General features: G+C 35.9%; 1 protein-coding gene across 1 annotated transcript in view; it reads left to right on the top strand.

Annotated features, from left to right (window-relative positions):
- Positions 1 to 13,108, top strand: part of LOC135102916 (parafibromin-like) — a 28,688-nt gene extending 15,580 nt beyond the window's left edge. The window contains exons 10-12 of the mRNA XM_064008579.1: positions 3,606 to 3,747; positions 8,154 to 8,200; positions 12,969 to 13,108. Coding sequence (XP_063864649.1) covers positions 3,606 to 3,747; positions 8,154 to 8,190 — 179 coding nt within the window. The 3' untranslated portion in view covers positions 8,191 to 8,200; positions 12,969 to 13,108. The remainder of the gene's footprint in view (positions 1 to 3,605; positions 3,748 to 8,153; positions 8,201 to 12,968) is intronic.
- The last annotated feature ends 7,817 nt before the right edge of the window (positions 13,109 to 20,925 follow it).

Raw genomic sequence — 20,925 nt, 5'->3', positions numbered from 1 at the left:
ACACACACACACCAAACATTCGATACACTGTAGTATAATGTAAGTACGTTTGTTATTAATTTGCTGGTTAATGTTTCTTTTCAAATTTGACAAATTTATATGATTCTATGTTGTTCAGGTATTCTCTTTTATTATTATTATTATGAGTCTTGGATTTTGAACTGGGTAAACTTCTGGGGAGATCACAGGAATGCATCTCAATGTTTATAATGAATCAAATGGAAAAATTTACTTAGATTAGAAAATTTCTACTCTACTGCAAGCAAATTTTTGAGGAATGGAACACACTTACATCCAGCTTTATTTGGTACTCAGGGTGTTGGCTGTTCCTGTCTGACGTTGCTGTCACATTCACATTCAATAGGCATATGACAGTCTCTCTCACTCATATTGTAATCCTTTGCATTAATTATTTCAAAATTATAAGTTGTTATAATATGACTGCAAGTTTTAGTGAATGGTCTTTGATTTGATGATGGAACTGTGATATTGTATATATTCTGGTACTCTTGCCTATGCATATAGGCTGCCTGGTATTGTTACTCTTTGTCCTTGACATGTGAATCCTCCAGACTGCACCCTGCTGATCAAGGTCAGGTCAGGCCACTTCCAGGTTGAGGTGACAAAAGCATAGATAAGTATACCCAACAACTTGAGCACCAAGTTAGTTTGAATCCACTATAGTTTGTTCATATCTGGACACCATCATCACATATGTGGACTTACCATCGAGCCCAGAAATCCAGCATTTATGAAGATCAAGAGAACTTGTCATCAGGGAGCAATTTAAAGGTGGGAGACAGTTGAAACTTGTCTCATTCTTCAAACCACACATTGCTCTGCTCTTTCTTACACCACTTGGTGCAGCAGTAACACCTTTAATACACAACCCAGAACCTCTACTGCAGCTGCAGCCCTTTCTCTACTGGGGGAGTACAGCTCAGACTCGGAATAATCATTCTGAGTGCATCTCTATTATATGATCATGGCAATTGAATTCTTTATTGGGGTAAGGTGCTCCACAACAGTTACAGCAGCTTTCCATCCCGCCAGTCATGGTATAGTACCATTATATACATATATTTTTTTACATGTAGTCTCTTTACATCCAAATTATTTATGGTTATGCATTATATTGATAATGTGTAGACAGCATACTCATTAAAAATATACACATATGTTTATTAGGTTCATCATCATTATTATGTGTATTTTTAGATTTCTGCCTCTACTAACAGACTTTCAGCATTAACGGACTAAGTTTCCCAACAACTAGTCTGTAAAACTGAGGGTTTACTGTATTTACTTTACATATCTGTTCAGCATTTAATTTTAAATTTCATATTTGAAATATTACGTCTTATGATATAGCTACAATCTTCAGTGCAGATTTACTTTAAAACCTTTGCCAGTACCTAATATCATAGATGCACACCTGAAATGTCTGTTGGAATGGATGGCTATTTATCTCTCTATCTATCTGTCTCTATCTTCATACCAAACTGACTTCCTCTTTAAAGGGAGAAAGCCAAGGCTACATTTTCATTCTTGCATTTGAATCAGTTACACAAATGCATTCATTGATCAGACAAGCTACAAGAAGAACCTCCAATCAAGAATCTCCGGGCCTTGTCTCCATTCATGCATTTAGAGACATTTCCATTAATCCTCATGATGCCCATCATTCATTCTTCCTCACACTTGTCACGTTCATCTTTTTCACCATATTCATTGTTACCGCTGTTATGGAAGAAATAGATATAAAGACAAAACAAATAACATGTTCTGTGTTGAGAGTTAAAGTGAATTAGTATATTAAGTTCTGATGTTTTGAAAGTTAAGTAAATGAGAGATGTAATGCAACTGAGAATGAGAGTGGTGAAGATGTAAGGTATAGATACGTTGTGGTAGTGAGGCTCTTATTTACTGGGAAAAGCGTTGACGCAGCAGTAAAGCGAGATAAAAAGAGATGGTGACATGGGAGGGGTGAACTATCGCTGACCTAAGGGTAAGATGGTCAGGCGTGAGGCACCAAGGGCCAGCAGGGACAAAGTACGGAGGGACAGATCTCTTTGTACCACCACTGCATTCGGGTGTGACTACTTCAGGAAAGATTGGACCTCTACAATATAAATGCAGGTGTTGCTTGGTGACAAGCCTCCTTAAGACCCCAAGCACATGAGTTCCACATCTGTATTATGAGAGGTCGATTGCCCTAATTGTCATTATCCATGATTAGTGATGCATTATGTTGATACAGTACTTAATAGGTAGTAGTGCTACGCATGTCTTATGTTTATTATGTATGTCTTCAGGTTTGACTGAATTAAATAAACGATTTGCGTCACCGTATGGGTCTAAAATCCTTTAGCTGCCTTCAGGAAGCTACATTCATGGTAACCTAGCAATACACCTCTGAAATTGAATTCAGTTATCTTAATCACTCTTCTTCTATTCCCTCCAAATCATTGTAGTAAACTTTCCTTGCTCTGCTTGATCAGCTGACTTTCTTTTAACATCAATTCTTGTGCACTTCCTCATTCCTCATTTGATTCATATGTGTTACACCAGACATGGAATAACACCTCACTTCATTTGCATTCAGTCTCCTCTTCTCTCCTTTAATGTATCATGTTTCAGACCTTAACAACACAGTACCACTGCTTTCTAATACAGCCTTCTTTTTTTTGCATTTGTTCCATGTAGTTTACATCTAAATGTTCTTTTCATTCCCCCTCTATAACTTTCCTGTTTTATTTAAAAATTTACCCTTACATCTATTCTTCAGCAACTTTATAGTGTTCAAAACTACTTTCATGCTCTTGCCATCATCATCTTCATACACTTCATTACTTAATGACATGCACTCTCATTTCCTTCCTTGTCCTCTTTGCCTCTCTCTCCTACTCTCTTCACTCCATCAGAGAGAGAGAGAGAGAGAGAGAGAGAGAGAGAGAGAGAGAGAGAGAGTGGGTGGGTGAGAATGTGTGCATGTGTGTGTGTATGTGTGTGTGTTTGCACTGTAGACATACACATTAGATCCTCCCCTTCCTCTTTCCCATACTTTCACCATCATCCTATTCTTGACTTTGAATAAATATTAAACAAAAGAAAAAAAAAAATGCTACCTGTTGTCTGTGACTGTACAGAAATGTATCAGTATCTCGTAGACACCCATCCCCATTATTTCACCATTCAGAAAGGTACTGTACATCACTTATTTCATAGTTTTTTCAGTAACTTATTATGCTCAGAAACTTCATATATATCACAACCCGTAGCATCTGCCTCATATTGTGACAGGTAAAAATTTTCTTCTGTTGGTGTTTATATAGTCTTCAGCCTTCCTAATCTGCATGTGGAATTAGGAATTAATATGATTTTTCTCCACAAGCTTTGACTTTAAGCTTTAACAAGTTTGATATTCATGTTTCACAATTCTTCATCTGCCAGTTGAGAGAATGATCTTGTAAATTTGAGTGTAACATTTATGAAAGGATAATGATCTCAATTTTTTTTGCTTTGGAAATGGAATAACATTTAATATTTGCACACTATACAAACATGGACTTACAAAATATGCAATGTTAACATTTGTTTTACAGTTTGTGCATTTCACATTAAATTTGAAGAGATGAACCTTGATGCGAACATTGCCAAGTGGGCAGTGCACGTTATCAACCTTAGCCGGGAACGCCGCCACTTAGATCGAGCAAGATTTCTGGAATTTTGGGAGAAGCTTGACAGGTGAGAATGGGACAAAAGCATGGAAGAAGAGTCAGTCAGGGTTGTGTAATATATAAGCCTAACTAATTAATTTTTGGAATTTTAGTTGATATTTAGAAGAGTAGTTTACTTCTAATAATTTTGTTCTTTTATGAGTTGTAATTATAAAGCTTGTTTTACAGATCTGTTTTTATAATTGGCATACATTCTTTTGAAGAAAGTAGCTACCCACCACACACACACACACACACACACAAACTCTGTGAAATAGTCATTAAAAACAGATGGGTGCAATATCTTGAACAAGAAAATATAATAACAGAAAAACAATTCGGTGTCAGGAAAGAGAGATCTTGCGTAACAAACTTACTGAGCTTTTATACAAGAGTAATAGATAAACTACAAGAGAGAGATGGTTGGGTTGATGCAGTCTATTTAGATCTGAAAAAAGCTTTTGATACAGTTCCACATAAAAGTCTCATGTGGAAACTGGAACATCGAGGAGGGCTAAAAGGAAAATACTTAAGTGGATGAAGGATTATCTCCAAGGTAGGGAAATGAGCACAGTAATCAGAGATAATAAATCAAGTTGGTACAAAGTAACAAGCGGAGTACCACAAGGGTCTGTGTTGGCACCTATAATGTTTCAGGTCTATATAAATGATATGACGGTGGGTTTAAATAGCTACATTAACATGTTTGCAGATGATGCAAAATTTATGAAAGTAATAAAAAACCAAGAGGATTGTGAGGAACTACAGAGGGATATTGATAGAATTTATGAATGGAGTAAACAATGGAAATTAGAATTCAATATAAAGAAGTGCCATGTAATGGAGATGGGAAGAAGTAAAAGGAGACCTTCATGGGAGTATAAGATAGGAGGAATCACAATACCAAAGAGCAAAGAAGAAAAAGACTTGGGAGTAATAATTCAAGACATGCTATCACCAGAAAAACACATCAATGGAATATTTGGCTCTACATATATTTTGCTAGCAAATATCAGGGTGGCATTTAATTACCTAGACAAAGAAATGATGAAGAAAATCATAACACACATGATAACCCCCAAACTGGAATACGCAGCAGTGGTATGGTCTCCACACAAGAAGAAAGATATAAGGAAATTGGAAAGAATACAAAGAACAGCTACGAAAATTATACCTGAATTGGAAGACCTAAGTTACGAGGAAAGACTGGAAGAAATTGGATTACCAACACTGCAAGAAAGAAGGGAAAGAGGAGACCTGATAACAATGTTCAAATTAGTAAATGGCATGGAGAAGATAGACAGAGATGACCTAGTTGTAAAAGTGGAGGAAGGAGATAGACGTACAAGGGGACATATGAAGAAATTAAAGAAGAGTCATTGTTTGGGAGATATTAAGAAATACAGCTTTCCGCATCGAACAGTTGAAATATGGAATAACTTAAAAGAAGAGGTGGTTGCGGCAAAGAGTGTGCACATGTTTAAAGAGAGATTGGATGAATTCGGGTATGGAGACAGGACTAATTGAGCTTTGGCTCGGGCCCTGTACTATACAACTAGGTAAATACAACTAGGTAAATACACACGTGTGCTTGCACGCTGCCCAGCTGATTGGACACATCCTCAGGAGCTGCAAGGATCTACCTAAGTTTTGGTTGCACAGGGGGCTGAGCTTGAGTCCTGTCTCCATAATAGGGAATTGTGTGATGTGTGAGTGCAGGGGAAGTGAAGTGTATATGAGTCCTGTCTCCATAATAGAGAATTGTGTGATGTGTGAGTGCAGGGGAAGTGAAGTGTAAATCGATAAGTGGCTGTAAGGATGAAACGGGAGAGTAGTGAAAAGTAAACATTATCAACAGGGAAGATGGCGGCTGGCACAGCAAATGTTTTTGAAGGATTCAAGGTTAAGGACCTCAGTGTAGCTCATACAAATAAATGAATGTGAAAATAAGAGAAGAAATATGTAACTTAGCAGTGATAATGAAGATGTGGAAGCAAGAGAGAGAAGTGGATGGTGACAGTGTAAAAAAGATACTGAGTGGAGAAGAGATGAAGAAGAGGGAGATGGAAAGAGGAAAAGAAAACAAAGAACTGAGAAAAGAGGTCACAAAAATAGTGGACAAACAAGAAGTACTGTGAAGAAATAAAAAACTCAAGAAAGAGAACAAGGAGTTCAAATAAGCTTTACAAGAGAGAAAGATTAAGGTTGGAAAAGTAAAAGAATTAGTGACAGAGGAAGTCAGAAGTTGGAAAGAAAAGAGAGAACAACAACAAAAGGTTGATATGGAGGAGATAATAAGGCAACAGCAACATAAACACAGTAAGGAAATGGAAAAGCAAGTGATTAAAATAATAAAGGAAACAAGTAATCTTGTGAGAGACAGTACAGAGAAAAATGTGTTTGGTGGTATTTGGGGTCAAGGAGAAGAACTTACCCTTGAAAATAGCTAGAGAGAAAGAAGAGTTGAAAAGGTCTAAGGAGATTATAGCAGAAGTGTTGGGAGTAGGACACTTATCCTTCAATTTTTGACCACCACTTCGGACCCTATTCAGGACTGGCATCTCAGTGGGCTTTTCTTTTTGTTAGATTTTTGTTGCCCTTGGCCGGTGTCCCTCCTACATAAAAAAAAAAAAAGGAGGAGATTGTTGAACAAATGGAAGAGGTTTATAGGATTGAAAAGTACAATGAAAATGGAATAAGACCAATGAAAATAAGATTCACGTCACAAACAGCAGCAGAACATGTGTTACAAAGAACAGGAAAATTGAGAAAAGTAGAAGGAATGAGGGGAATATAGATAAAGACACATAAATGAAGAAGAGAGAAGTAAACTGAAAGTTGAGAGTAGAGGCCCAGTCAAAAAACAAGGAGAACACAGGAAAAAGCGAGGAGATTCATTTGGAAAGTTGTGGACATGAAAGTGAGGAAATGGTGGCACAAAGGTCCCACAGAAGATCACCAAGCAGAAGCTTAAAAATTATGTATACAAATATAGATGGTTTAGCATTGAGCCTGTTGGAGTTTAAAGACTACCTAAAGAATAATAAACCAGACATGGTATGTTTAATGGAAACCAAACTAAAAGAGGATTTTTTTTCTTTTTTTCTTTTTTTCTTTTTCTTTTTTATGTAGGAGGGACACTGACCAAGGGCAACAAAAATCTGATAAAAAAAAAAATGCCCACTGAAATGCCAGTCCCATAAAAGGGTCAAAAATTGAAGGATAAGTGTCTTGAAACTTCGCTCTTGAAGGAATTCAAGTCATAGGAAGGTGGAAATACAGAAGCAGGCAGGGAGTTCCAAAGTTTATCAGAGAAAGGGATGAATGATTGAGAATACTGGTTAACTCTTGTGTTAGAGAGGTGGACAGAATAGGGGTGAGAGAAAAAAGAAAGTCTTGTGCAGCGAGGCCACGGGAGGAGGGGAGGCATGCAGTTAGCAAGATCAGAAGAGCAGTTAGCATGAAAATAGCGGTAGAAGACAGCTAGAGATGCAACATTGCAGCGATGAGAGAGAGGCTGAAGACAGTCACTTAGAGGAGAGGAGAGGAGATGATGAGATGAAAAGCTTTTGATTCCACCCTGTCTAGAAGAGCAGTATGAGTGGAACCCCTCCCCAGACATGTGAAGCATACTCCATACATGGACAGATAAGGCCTTTGTACAGAGTTAGCAGATGGGGGGGAGAGAAAAACTGGCAGAGACATCTCAGAACACTTACCAGAGCTTCGTTGTTTATTGTGTATCTACTGTGTGGGTTACTTCTACCAACGTTAATTAGTTTGCATTTGTTAATATTAAACTGCATTTGCCATCTGCCCGTCCATTTGTTCATCCTATCCAAATCTGCCTGTAAGGCAATGGCATCTGAATCTGACCTAATCAATCCACCTATCTTCATGTCATCTGCAAATTTACCAACCTCACTACTAATCCCACTTTCCAAGTCATTAATATATATCAAAAACAGCAATGCCCCTGAAACTTCAGCTAGTCATACAGTAAAACTCCATAAGTCAGCATAATATGGCCTCAGCCTTTGCTAATTTGTCAAAATTCTGACACATGAAATATCACTAAAAACCTTGGAAACCACTCCTGCAGGCTCACTGTCTTCTTAGCCACTGGAATAGGGGAAATCTTCACTGACAACTCTGCACTGGAGTCAGTTGAACAGGAATACTTATGCCTGACAGCAGAAACTGTTCCATTTCCAACATAAGATATAATCCAGTAATTGGAAAGGCCCTTAAGGCCATGTCCTATTTTTGTATTCACAACTGCCCATCATTCCTACCTTACATGCTCTACAGGGATCCATTGTATTTAATGCTCTCTTCACACATTCTTAACTATATGCTCATAGAACTTAAATATACTTGCAGTTTCTGGAAGTTGTGTAATAAGGCCACTAATTGGTGTTTGAAATATTGCAGGTACATAACATTAAAGAAGCCACATCTGCGGTCATAACCTTCAAGTGGTAAGTGAATTGTTGCAGTACTCTCATGTGTAAACATTATCTTTCAAATCGAGGAAAGTGCTTTGTTGTTTATAACAACCATCAAATTTATGAAACTCTTTTGCTGTTTATAATAAAAATATCAAAAACATATATTCTGTAAGGGATAAACTAACTCAAGGATTACATTATTTTTTCCCTGATAAACCAAATAACTCATGTTATCTTAATCTTAGTGTCTGCAATTTAACCTACATTGTAAACCAAGTGCAAATATCCAGTGATGGCAGGAATTAAGTTTCTCTCTCTCTCTCTCTCTCTCTCTCTCTCTCTCTCTCTCTCTCTCTCTCTCTCTCTCTCTCTCTCTCTCTCTCTCTCTCTCTCCTTCCAATTTAAAAGTCATGTTTTCTTTTGATCTCAAGTTTTCTGGCAGACATCCACTTCAGTACATCCTGCATATATCACAAATCATTTAGTTTCTGATTTTGGTTGTGGAGGTCTTACAAGGTTTTGATTTCTTAGTGTTTGGTTATGTATGTTGGAAACTTCATTAATTGTTACAACATTTGGTGTTTGCAGTTGATTATATACAAATCTGACCAGCTCTACTGTATGTATATCATGCACTTAGAGAACTGAGAGATCACCAAATAAAGAATCAATGTGGTCTCTGTATCCTGCTCCTGAAATTAATCTAATGACTTTTTTCAATAATGATATTGAAGGGTGAATGACAGTTTTCACTGCTGAACCCAAAACAAAATTGCATTTGTGAAAATAAGGATAAATTAAGCTATAATATAAAATCAAAAGAGCCTCTATTTAAGTAATCCTTTACTTTAAGAACTATTCCACTTGATGTAGATACTTTATTATGTATATAATTAAAATGAGCTTTCCATACCAGCTTTTCATCAATCATAATCCCAAGGAATTTTGCAGAAGTTTCTCTTCCTACTACATTATTTCCCTTTCTTATTACAATATCATGATTGACATGTTTATTCCCTGCAAATGACATAAAATCTGTCTTTTAAATATTTAATGATAATCTATCTGTTAATAACCAATTTGATATATTAACAAGTTCTTGATTAAGAATAATTTCAAGCATTTTAACGTCTGGGTCAGGAGAAATAGTTGTGTTGTCTCCAAACAATAAAGTTCAAAATATCAGTAGAATTAAGTCATTAATATATAACAAAAACAATAAGGATCATAATGTGGAACCTTGTGGAATACAAATTTTTACTATATTATGAGATACCTTTAATTTATGTAAACTGCTCTCTTCCATTTAAATAACTAATAAAGCAAGTTAACTCATTCCTGATGCCATAGAATTTCAACTTTTGCGATAGTATAGCATGATTTATTGTATAAGAGGCCTTCATTAAATCTAAGAAAACAGCAATTGTAAAAAGACCTTTATCATTTCTCAGTAATGCATTATTAATCAGCTTAATTGTTGCTTCTTGTAGGGATTTTTTTCCAAAGCTAATTGATTTATAATTAATATCTTGTTTTCATCTAGAAAATGTAATAATCTGTCATACATTGCCTTTTCTATAATTTTGCTGATTGTTGACATTGGGCAATACTTTGAAGGCTGAAATTTATCCCTGCCTTATGAACAGGAATTATTTTGGCTATTTTCAGGATATTAGGAAATGTTCCATGCTGGAATGAGGTGTTAATTAGTTCGAATAATACAGGAGGTATTACTTGAACACCAAGTTTTAAAACTTTAACATAACTAAGATAACAAGACAAGAATCTTTCAGTTTTAACATGACCAGGACAAGAATCAATTGCTTGATGATTATGGTGATTTCTTTAGGGTTCATAGGAAGCAGATTCATAGAAGGAAATCTACCACAAATAATGTACATGTTGCAAATTAGATACATCTAAGTTTCTGTCCAACTCTTGGTCTATGGATGAAAATAAGAATTAATTTCATTACATATTATTCTGGGAGAAGAGATTACCTCACCATTCATCATAAGTTTTCAATGACTGTTTTCTTTTGTTTGACTTGAAGTATTTCATTAAGGGTGTTCCAGATCTTTTTAGAATTCCCGAACACAGATTCTTGTTTTGATTTATGATACTCTTTCTTAACATCATCTAGTTTTCTGTTAACCATGTTTTGATAACTTCTCTACTCATTGTCATATGTCATTGGACTTCTGCAAAATATCTTATTAGTTTATGTCGGTTTTTTTTTAGTACTGTTTCCAGTTCTTTTGTTATCCAAGGTTTCTTTAAATTTTCATGTGATAGATTCAGTGTCTTATATGAGATGTTCAGCTGTTGCTTGTGTTACATATTGTGTAAATAATTGAAAATTGTGACTTACATTATCACTGAAATCACATTCAGTTAATAGCAATTGTAATGTCTGACATAAATCTTGGTCATTAATATTTTTGAAGTTCATATATTGAATAGTTTTGTGCTCTTTTTTATCCACTTAATTTGAACAACTGATGAATGATAAGTGATCTGTGACATCGATTGGTAATCAAGATTCCGGTTTTAACAGAAGTGTTATAATCATTTAACCAGATATGATCAATAAATGAAGCACTCTGGCCTGTCACTCTACTTGACTTATTAATACATGAATAATAACCATACCCATGTAAAATATAAGCATATTCCAGTATGATTTTAGTGCTAGAATAATGTATTAAATCGATATTTACATCCCTTAACCAAAATAGTGTTTTCTTGTAATCTTAATATTTTCAAGAAGCTCGTCAAGTAGAGCATTGAACACGTTAATATTAGAATTAAGCCTATGACAGATCACACCCACTATAAATGATGCCATTAATTCATATTCAACAAATAAAGATTAAAAAATTTCATCAACAATACTGATATTACTAAGGATATTACATTTAATGTTATCCTTGATGTACAGTACTCACAACTCTTCCTCCTTGCCCATTTTTATTTTTCATTAACATTTTAAATCATGTAATATTAAATGAATTAAGTATCATCTGAAATTCTAGTTTCACAAAAACAAAGAAATTGTATTTAATTTATAGTTGAGATTAAACGATTGTCAATAAACATCTAAATTACTAAAAATGCTCCAGATATTATTCATACATACACTTGGAGCGATTGTGAATGAGGGAGTAAAAATCCTCCTGGTGATAATATTTAGTTTCTGGCACAGAATGTAAAGTCTCCAGCTCACCAGAGTCATGGCTAAAAAGGCCATTGTCACAAGATGCCTTTAAAGAGTAGCTGTTAGGGTTAAAACTTAAGTGGTTACAATGGCTGCAGGGAAAAATTTATCTTCACTAACATTTATGTCAAGCAAGTTTCTAAGCTGATAATCATCAGTGGTATAAAAAGGCATCATATCAGTATTGAAGATGATAGTACACTAAAGTCATACAGTTACTTGTAGAACTTACTTTTCTTACTAGCAGTCCTCTTAGGACTGCTCATTGCTCCTGTCTTGTTCCAACCACAGGATATGAACCAGTCACTGGGGGATGTTGCAGTAGTGGCATCACTGGCAGGGATGGGGGCAGCAATGGCAGGGCAAGAATCTGTAGAGGCAGAAGCAGAAAGATTACTTGTACTGGCAGGCGTAACATTTTCCATTCTCTCCTTGATAACTAACCTGGTCTGGTGTAGCTGAAGTAAGCTATCTTGCTTTGTGCTTGAGCCCTACGAAGATTGGAGAGCTGAGTTCTTCACTCATCAACAGAGGCTTCACACAGGTCCTCATCCAAGATGTTTGTATTCTTTAGCTTCAGTGTGTTTCGAAGCGCCTGCTAGTGGTTGGAATATTGGCAAAAACGGGCAACAATGGTGCATGGCCTCCATGGTTCATCATCCTGATGAGACAGTGTTTGACCCATCCTGTGAACCCGCTCCAGCTGTACCTCACCCATGCAAAGTTTATCCTGAGCTAGACACTGAACCTTTTCTTAGAGTCATCACCCAGTTTTCACTTGGACTTTCCTCTATACCATCAATGTGTAAATTGTTCCTACAGGAGTAGTCTTCTTGATAGTTCAGTCTTTTCTTGATCTCCATTTCTTCATCATATTTTGTGTTCTTCAGTTTCTCTCTTTCTTCAGTTTGTTGATTTCTTCATCATGTTTCACAGAAGATTTCTTCAAATCATCTACTTACCTTTGAGTGAACTGTAGGGTGACATTCAATTCAGTGTTGTTTGCTTCAAGTTGTTTGATTTTTTTTCATTAAGCATCGATTGAACCACTTCAGTCATGTCTTGGTACACCTGCTGTACTTTGAGTGCCAGTTTAAGGTTTTTACATAGAGGCATCTTGTTTGCTCAGTGTTATAACTATAGCACTTGAAATATTGTTGACTGACAGTCCATGGGTTAAAAAATGGTTGACAGCTCAACCCACTGCAGGTTGCAAGCCAATGAGAAATACTTGACTTCAGATTTCTTCCAATGTATTAATGTAATTGGATTAGTGAATCTCTCTGTCTATCACTGCACATTTGGTATAGTTGCTGTTACAAGAAGGATAGCCATCAGTCAGTTGATAAGGTTCCAGATTCCTTTTTTTTTAAAAACAGAGCACAACACAGCTTGTGATTCTCTCTCTCTCTCTCTCTCTCTCTCTCTCTCTCTCTCTCTCTCTCTCTCTCTCTCTCTCTCTCTCTCTCTCTCTCTCTCTCTCTCTCTCTCTCTCTCTCTCTCTCTCCATCATTTCTAAATATTTTTAACTCATTGTATTGTGAAGAAGTGAAATTGTATTGAAATTCCTTTTGTTTTCAGGTCTATTCTTCACATCTTATTACAAGTTTTGCAGTGAACACCACATATCCAAATGAGGTAGATTATCAAATGGTTTGTATAAAAGCATCATAGGATGTAAATTTTCAAATCATCCAAACCTTGAAATTTTTGAATTGTATATTTTATTTAAGAAGTGTACCTATATGTGTTTATATATATATATATATATATATATATATATATATATATATATATATATATATATATATATATATATATATATATATATATATATATATATATATATATACACACACACACACACACACACACACACACACACACACACAAGAGTTAATATTCATTTGTTTATACTAGATTCAGTCTGGAGGCACATTTTAGCAAAATGTTTTATAGTTCTCTCCTTTTACTTGTATACTGTACTTTAATCTAAATATCTAAATATATTCTTTAGAAGCATTTTATTTTCATAATCAATTCTCGGATTTTCATGTTATTAAAACTAAATAATCATTCATATTAAAGTCACACTTTGTATACTTATGATTATATAGTTGTGCCTAAAAAGTCTGAGGATCAGTTTTGTGAATATTCCTGTTTCTGACAACTCCGTCGTCCTAGTACAAACTTGGAGGTGGTACCAAATTTGTGTTGCTTGATATGGAAGCAGTTTTATAGTTTCCTATTCTTCATTATTTATGTATGTAAATATGATGAATGAAGCATTCTACAGTTGCTCTCAATTACTCATTTTGTTCACATTTCTTTATACTAATTTTGGAAGTATTTTTAAGGTTTTTTGGTATGTGCAAATTGATATAATTATTTCAAGATAAAACCTTATGTCAGTTGTCAGTGAAATTATATGAAATATTTGATAAAATTTAATCATCCATGGAATACATGTAAATATGTCTACAAATAAGTTAGTGAAATCAGAATAAACTACATTATAAGATTCTCATAATAGACTTTAATTTATATGATGCAGCTGACAACCATCTTATACTGTATGCAATTTATATAGACCCAAAATATTTTGCACATAATGATTTAGGAAAGCGGCCACATCAAGAAAGAAGGATGACGGTGAGCAGCCAACATGTTAGAGAGTCTCCATTTGAAATTATTTTGGAGCTATACATACTGTCATACTTAGTGGGACATGTTAAAACCCTTGTGACTGGTTCTAGAACCTTGTCCACAACTAAAATTGCTCATTTTAGCATACCTAATATTAAGATACATTTCATCATCAATCATGAGCATCATCACCAGCATCAGCATCATCAGCCTCACCTTTTATTCACAGGGAAAATGTCTTTTCCACCTTTAGCTATCTCATGTGGCTGCATATGTTTCAGGTCACCTCAACAAACATTATATCTCATTTCTGCCTTGTCATCTTTTACCAACCTTAGGTTGCTATTATGTTACTCAAATTGACTATTTGTTATTTGTTTGTCACATGACATTTAATCGCCATTTTCACATTTTTCTTTTAAGTGTGGTCAAGTTATCTGGTTTACTCTGTAATTCATGATGCTCTCTTCTTCACTCTATGTTATGCCAACTTCATGCTCTCCATTTTCTTTAGGGTACTGAAGTCATCACTCCAGGATTTTCATGAGTCATTTCAAATCCATCAGTTTGAAATGGTAGAATGTAATGAATATAAAATTTTTTTGAGTGATTGGGGGAGATAACTTTTCTTAAAACCATTTTTGTTTATTTAGAGTGTTCCAGCCCTTCACTATCCATTTTATTTATTTATTTATTTATTTATTTATTTATTTATTTATTTATTTTTATTTATTTTTTTCATAACTAGACTTGTACTGACTTTTACAACAGGTGTTTGGGTGTTACCACACCCAAACCAAAATTGTGACTCAACCATTTAAGCATGAAGATCATAATATATATTCATTGATATAAATGTAAATATAATTGGAAAAGAAAAAAACTATTATCTCTACCATTTTATTCAGAATTGATTTGGATGATTTTCTAACAGTGGAAACTGAAGTTTGTTTATCATGGTCAGTTGTGGTTAGGCAAGGAAAGCATGATGATAAGGCACTCAAGCATTCATAACTGTTTATTAACATGCAAATTATGTTTATGATGATTTTCAATCATCAAAATTATTCTAGCCATCATATGTGAAGCCTTACACCATTTATTTATGACCATCAGCTGGGATTGGGTAAGATAAAGATGTAAGGCATTCATCAAGTCATTAGTGGTCATAAAAAATTGTGTTTCCAGATATATTATGATGATCACTTATGATCAGGAAAGCTCAAGCTTAATTCACTGAAGCATCTAACAAGGTGTTTGCATTGTGTGTGTGTGTGTGTGTGTGTGTATCCACTGACATTTAAGGCAAAAACTGATATATATATATATATATATATATATATATATATATATATATATATATATATATATATATATATATATATATATATATATATAAGTTTTTGCCTTAAATGTCAGTGGCTTCAACCCAATTATTTCATCATAATGAGGGTTTACTGTGTGTATATATATATATATATATATATATATATATATATATATATATATATATATATATATATATATATATATATATATATATATATATATACACACACACACATACATACATACATATATAAATAAACACACATACACATATACAGTAAACCCTTGTGATACTGAACTAATTGGGGTGAAGCCACTGATGTTAAAGGCAAAAGTTGATTAAAGTAGCAGTGAGTGAGTCAGGAGCACCACAACCTCTAACCCCCTCACCCTTCCTTACCCTCTCCTCTCTCTCTCTCTCTCATTAGATGTAAATGATACAGCATATACTTTATTTTGGTAAAAATAAAACAACAAATCTTACGGAGACTTCTAATAACATCTGCTGGTGCAAGACTGAGGCAGAAGCAGTGTGTGGGTGCCAGGGTTGCACCGCCAGCCAGCCCAAATCATTATACAGCAATGTGAAAATTATGACTTTTTTCTATACATTATGGTATAGTGTATGGTAGACAATATATGGGAGATGGCAGACAAACACCAAATTAAAACAAATACCATAATTATGGCAGACAGCACAACCTTGGTTGGTGTGGTGTGTGCTTACCACCACCATCACCACCACCCATACCCACACCCTCCCTCCCTCCCACCCTCACTCATTCACTTGCTGCCACCACCAGGATTACTTACCAGGATGAGCTCCACTAGAAGGGAGCTCCAAACATGTCAACATACCACAGTGTAATAAATATTTGTGATGATGACAAACATGTACCTGATGTTCAGTAATGTGGAATGTGTGTTGTAAGCATTTAATGAATTATCAATAATAATAGATGGTTAATATTCTGGCCACTGGCCAGACGTTCTGCCTCATTTATTGACATTTATTCATTAAATTCAGTGGATAGTCTGTAGGCCATACATGTCTGTTAAATGCGGAAATCTGCTATTACAGGGTCTGGTATAATAAGGGCTTACCATATATATATATATATATATATATATATATATATATATATATATATATATATATATATATATATATATATGTATATATTATATTATATTATATTACATTATATTGTTACAACCAGAACCAGCCCGACTTACAGCTGCGCTAATTCAGGTCAGCTTTCCCTTGGCTACCAAACTTGTAGTTTAGTATGGGGCAAAAACTACATAAATCCAGGCAATTCATTGGTTACAAATAGTTACTGCCTTGTCCATGGCCTAACTATAACTCTGATTAAGGTCATCAACGCTGTTACACCCACAAACTCTTACAGCTGCTGCTCACTTTTTTTATTTTTTTTATTTAAACAAAAAATTTACATCAGGCTTAAAACAACACGTTTTTTATGCTGTTATTTGAAAAGCTTATACTTAAATGTAAAGAAGAAAATATATACAAAAGCGAACTCATCTTACTATATATATACACATGATTAACACAGCACTAGTGTGGGACTTTGTGTTTTACACCACCTGTGTGGAGCCACTTTCACTTGCTGGAGTGTCATTGTTTGTGTATCACTCGTGGCTGCCGTAAACACATTCCACAGTCTGGATGTTCTGGCTGTGTAAGAGCGCTGGTGCTGCCTCGAGTAAGATCAAGGCACTTGCACCAGCATGTCACGGGAGGTAGTGGTCCTGGACTCCCTCTGGACAGCTCGTGGTGGGAGCCTTAGGGAGCTGAGATGAGGGACCTCCAGAACCCGGGCCTTGTGCTGGACCACCAGCGCCGACACGTCCCGCCGATGCTCCAGCGACGTGACTCCGGTCTGCTCCTCCTGCTGCTGCTGCTCCTAACTTGTGTCAGCTTCCCCTAGACTACTATCCATGTAGTCTGGTGCAGGGCACTATAACAAAGACACGAATCCAGATAACTAACTCATCATGGCCACACACAGCAAATGCCTCAAGGTTGCCGCCCTGTCTCACTCACAGGGAAAATGTGTATGATGCAAAACTTCTCACACTTGCTGAGAGAGGACTTGCAAGAACACGTCCACAGGAAAGACACATAAGTACAACATGACACATTTAGACCATAATATCTTATGAGCAAACCACCCACAACAGTGTCCATCCACTGCTCATTAAGATATTAGGGCACCCTGCTTTGAGTTTAATCTATCTTTGAATCCTCATAAGATAGACTCTGTCCACCCCTGATGGTGACAGGTCTGGAGAAATGGAAGAAAGTCAAACATGGAGCATGTACAAAAGATATCCTCTTGCCACAGAGACAGACAATAACATGCAACAGAGGGCCAGTCATATTTAAACAACAAAGACACACAGAACCTCCACCAGACACTAGACTAAGACAACGGGTGGGGCAGTGCTCACTCTAATGCTCACTCTAATGGATGCCAGTACAAGCTAGTTCATGAGTGGGGCTCCAAAGGCAAATATACCTGCCTTAAACACCAAGAGCAGCACAAATAAAGCCACCAATAGGGGTTGACGTAACAGTCAAGCTTGTGAGGAGTAGAGCTAGTATTCCCCTAAATGCTATGTTACTTATGCCCCCAAATACAGCCTCATACCACTTGCTCTCCAAATTATGTCCTCTTATGAATATCAGGCCACTACTGAACTAAGGGATGTCAAGTCAAGAGGATCACATGACTGGGAAGGGGGAGGGAGAAGGGAAGGAATGGAGAGCTGGGTGGCCTGAAAAATGTGTGTCACATCCCCTCTCTCCCTTGGTTGGCAGAAATATTTTAATTTATATGGCTGCTACAACTCATTAAGGGGCCAGCTGCAATTTAATTTTCTTATTGTAAACTTTTTTCTCTCTCTCTTTCTTGGGTAGTAATTTTAATATGCTAGGATAACAGGAAGTGGGGAAAATAATTAAAAGAATACACTAGGCTTTTTTTTAACAAAACTCTAAAACTCAGCATGTTATAACTTGTCTGCTTCCCTCTCCCTCTCTCTGTCTTCATTCTTTCTCAGTTCCTCCCTCCATTTCTTATACTTTTACCACAAAGGTACCCCCTGTAACAATATACACATGTATACACATGCACATACACAAGCACAAACACATCTGAGGCTGGTATCTTAAAGAGAGTTTGAATTAATGTAGTAATGGATACAAAGGAGGGAAGTTTTCATTTTGTTGCCCCAGCATGCATTCCATGCATGATTCCAATATGATTCCAATATGATTCATTTTTTTCATTCTTTTCTTTCATTCTTTTCATTATTTCAGTCCAATGTAACCAGGTTGTGCTCTCCGTAACAGTTGAAGCATCGAAATATCTTTCATATAAACTGTTTGTAATTGCATAATATTGAGTTACATCTGTATATGTAGCATAGCAAACTGTATACAGTAAAATCCCTCTCATCCGGCATTCGAGTATCCGGCAGCTTCAAGTATCTGGCACATTTTTCCCCAAGCCTTAAAATCAATAAAAAATCAATGTGTACTCATAAAATCGATTAAAATTCCCATGCGAGGCATACTTTGTCCCCTCGCCACCAGAGCGCACTGCTTCGCGCCACCCGCGGCCCACTGCACTGTGTTTACTCAGTGACTCAGTCCCGCATGTGCACTGTTTATCGCCTGACGCCTTCATCATGCCTAAAGTTGTAGAAAAGAGGAAGCGTGTTGTGCTTACACTTAAGCAGCTGATCAGATCAGCTGCTGATTAAGATCAGCTGATCTTTGTTATGGTAAGATGCATGAGTGTAGGGTGGTGATTGTGGACATAATTTCACTTCTATTCAATTATCCGGCAATATTCAAGTATCCGGCATGTCGGCGGTCCCGTTGATGCCAGATAAGAGGGATTTTACTGTATATTTTACTTTCTGAATATCTCTCTCTCTCTCTCTTTCTCTCTCCTTCATAGTGTGATGTAGACAGTTTCTGATAGAACAAGCAGATGCATCTGCACTTGGCAGACACACACATAAGAGCAAGATGGCAAATGTATGTTAATACAGTGCCACAAAATATGCTTAGACACTACTTTGCACACTAAGGAAAGTATAAGCAGGCCCTTAATTTCAAGTCATTATGTTCAATTTGTTTATGGGTTGTGTGGTAAAGAAAGTATGAAATATGGTTTTAGACAGAATTCTGTTTGATCAATGAGAATGAAAAGATATGGGATCTGAGTCAGATACTATTTATTGATAATACAGCTCTAGTGGCAGACTCAGAAAAAAAAAATAATGATAGACTTATGTTTATACATGTGGAGAAGCTGAAAGAGAATGTTGGTAAAAATAAAGTTATGAAATGCTAAAGAGAGATAGATGATGAAAGGATGAATGAAAGTTTGAACGGAGAACAGCTGGAAAAGGTAAATTGTTTCAAGTATTTGGTATCAGCAGTTACAGTGGATACAAAAATTGAGACAGGTGAAGTGCAGAGTGAAAGAAACAGGAAAGGTATTTGGTGAACTGAGAAAGATCTTTAAATATAATACACTAGATATGAGTGTATAAAAAATGTTCCATGAGGGAATTGTGGTGCCCAGTGTGCTGTATGGGGATGAGTAGTAAAGAAGGAATGGTTAAATGTAATGAAAACAAAATGTTTAAGGAGTATATATGGAGTAACATGGAGGAATAGAATAGGAAATGAGGAGATAAGAACTGGTGTTTAGAGAGAGGAAGAGTTGAATGGAGAGATCATTGTATGTCAAGTTGGTTTGGGCACGTGAAGAGAATGGTGGACAAAAAAATAGTGGAGAGGTTAGATGTGTGCGGTAGAAGGTAAGAGAACCGTGCCTAGAGTGGATGAATTGTATGAAGAGAGCACTAAATAAGAGAGGAGCGGCTGTGCAGCAAACAGGTTTGATTGTGCAGGGTGGAAAGTGACAGTGGTGAGTACATGAAAATGTCCCCTTGACCCCTGGGGAGGAATGTGGGTGCACTTGGCAGGGCCCATTGGTGTATGGACCCAGTCTTTACTAGTTTTCTGTCCTTCATTCTCCCCATGTGCCCAAACCATCTTAACACACTGATATATACATCCAGCCAAGTCTCAGAACGCCGGTTCTTTCTTCCTTATGTCCTCATCTGGAGAAACCTGGTAAACTCCGGAAAACTTATCACAGTGACCCAGTGTTCCAAGGTGCTCAGCCAAGGTGATGGAGATTAGTGCTGATGTCATGTACAGCTATAGTTTATGCCCACGCCTTGACTCGTCTACAACTTGTAATACTTACATATTGTGTGTGTGTGTCTGTGTATTATATATATATATATATATATATATATATATATATATATATATATATATATATATATATATATATATATATATATATATATATATATATATATATATATATATATATATATATATATATATATATATATATATATATATATATATATATATATATATATATATATATATTTATTTTTTTTTTTTTTTTTTTTTTTCTCCGTTTTCACATTTTTCTCT

Source organism: Scylla paramamosain, chromosome 8, assembly GCF_035594125.1.
Source record: "Scylla paramamosain isolate STU-SP2022 chromosome 8, ASM3559412v1, whole genome shotgun sequence".
NCBI lineage: Eukaryota > Metazoa > Arthropoda > Malacostraca > Decapoda > Portunidae > Scylla > Scylla paramamosain.
This window is presented reverse-complemented; position numbering and strand designations above follow the sequence as displayed.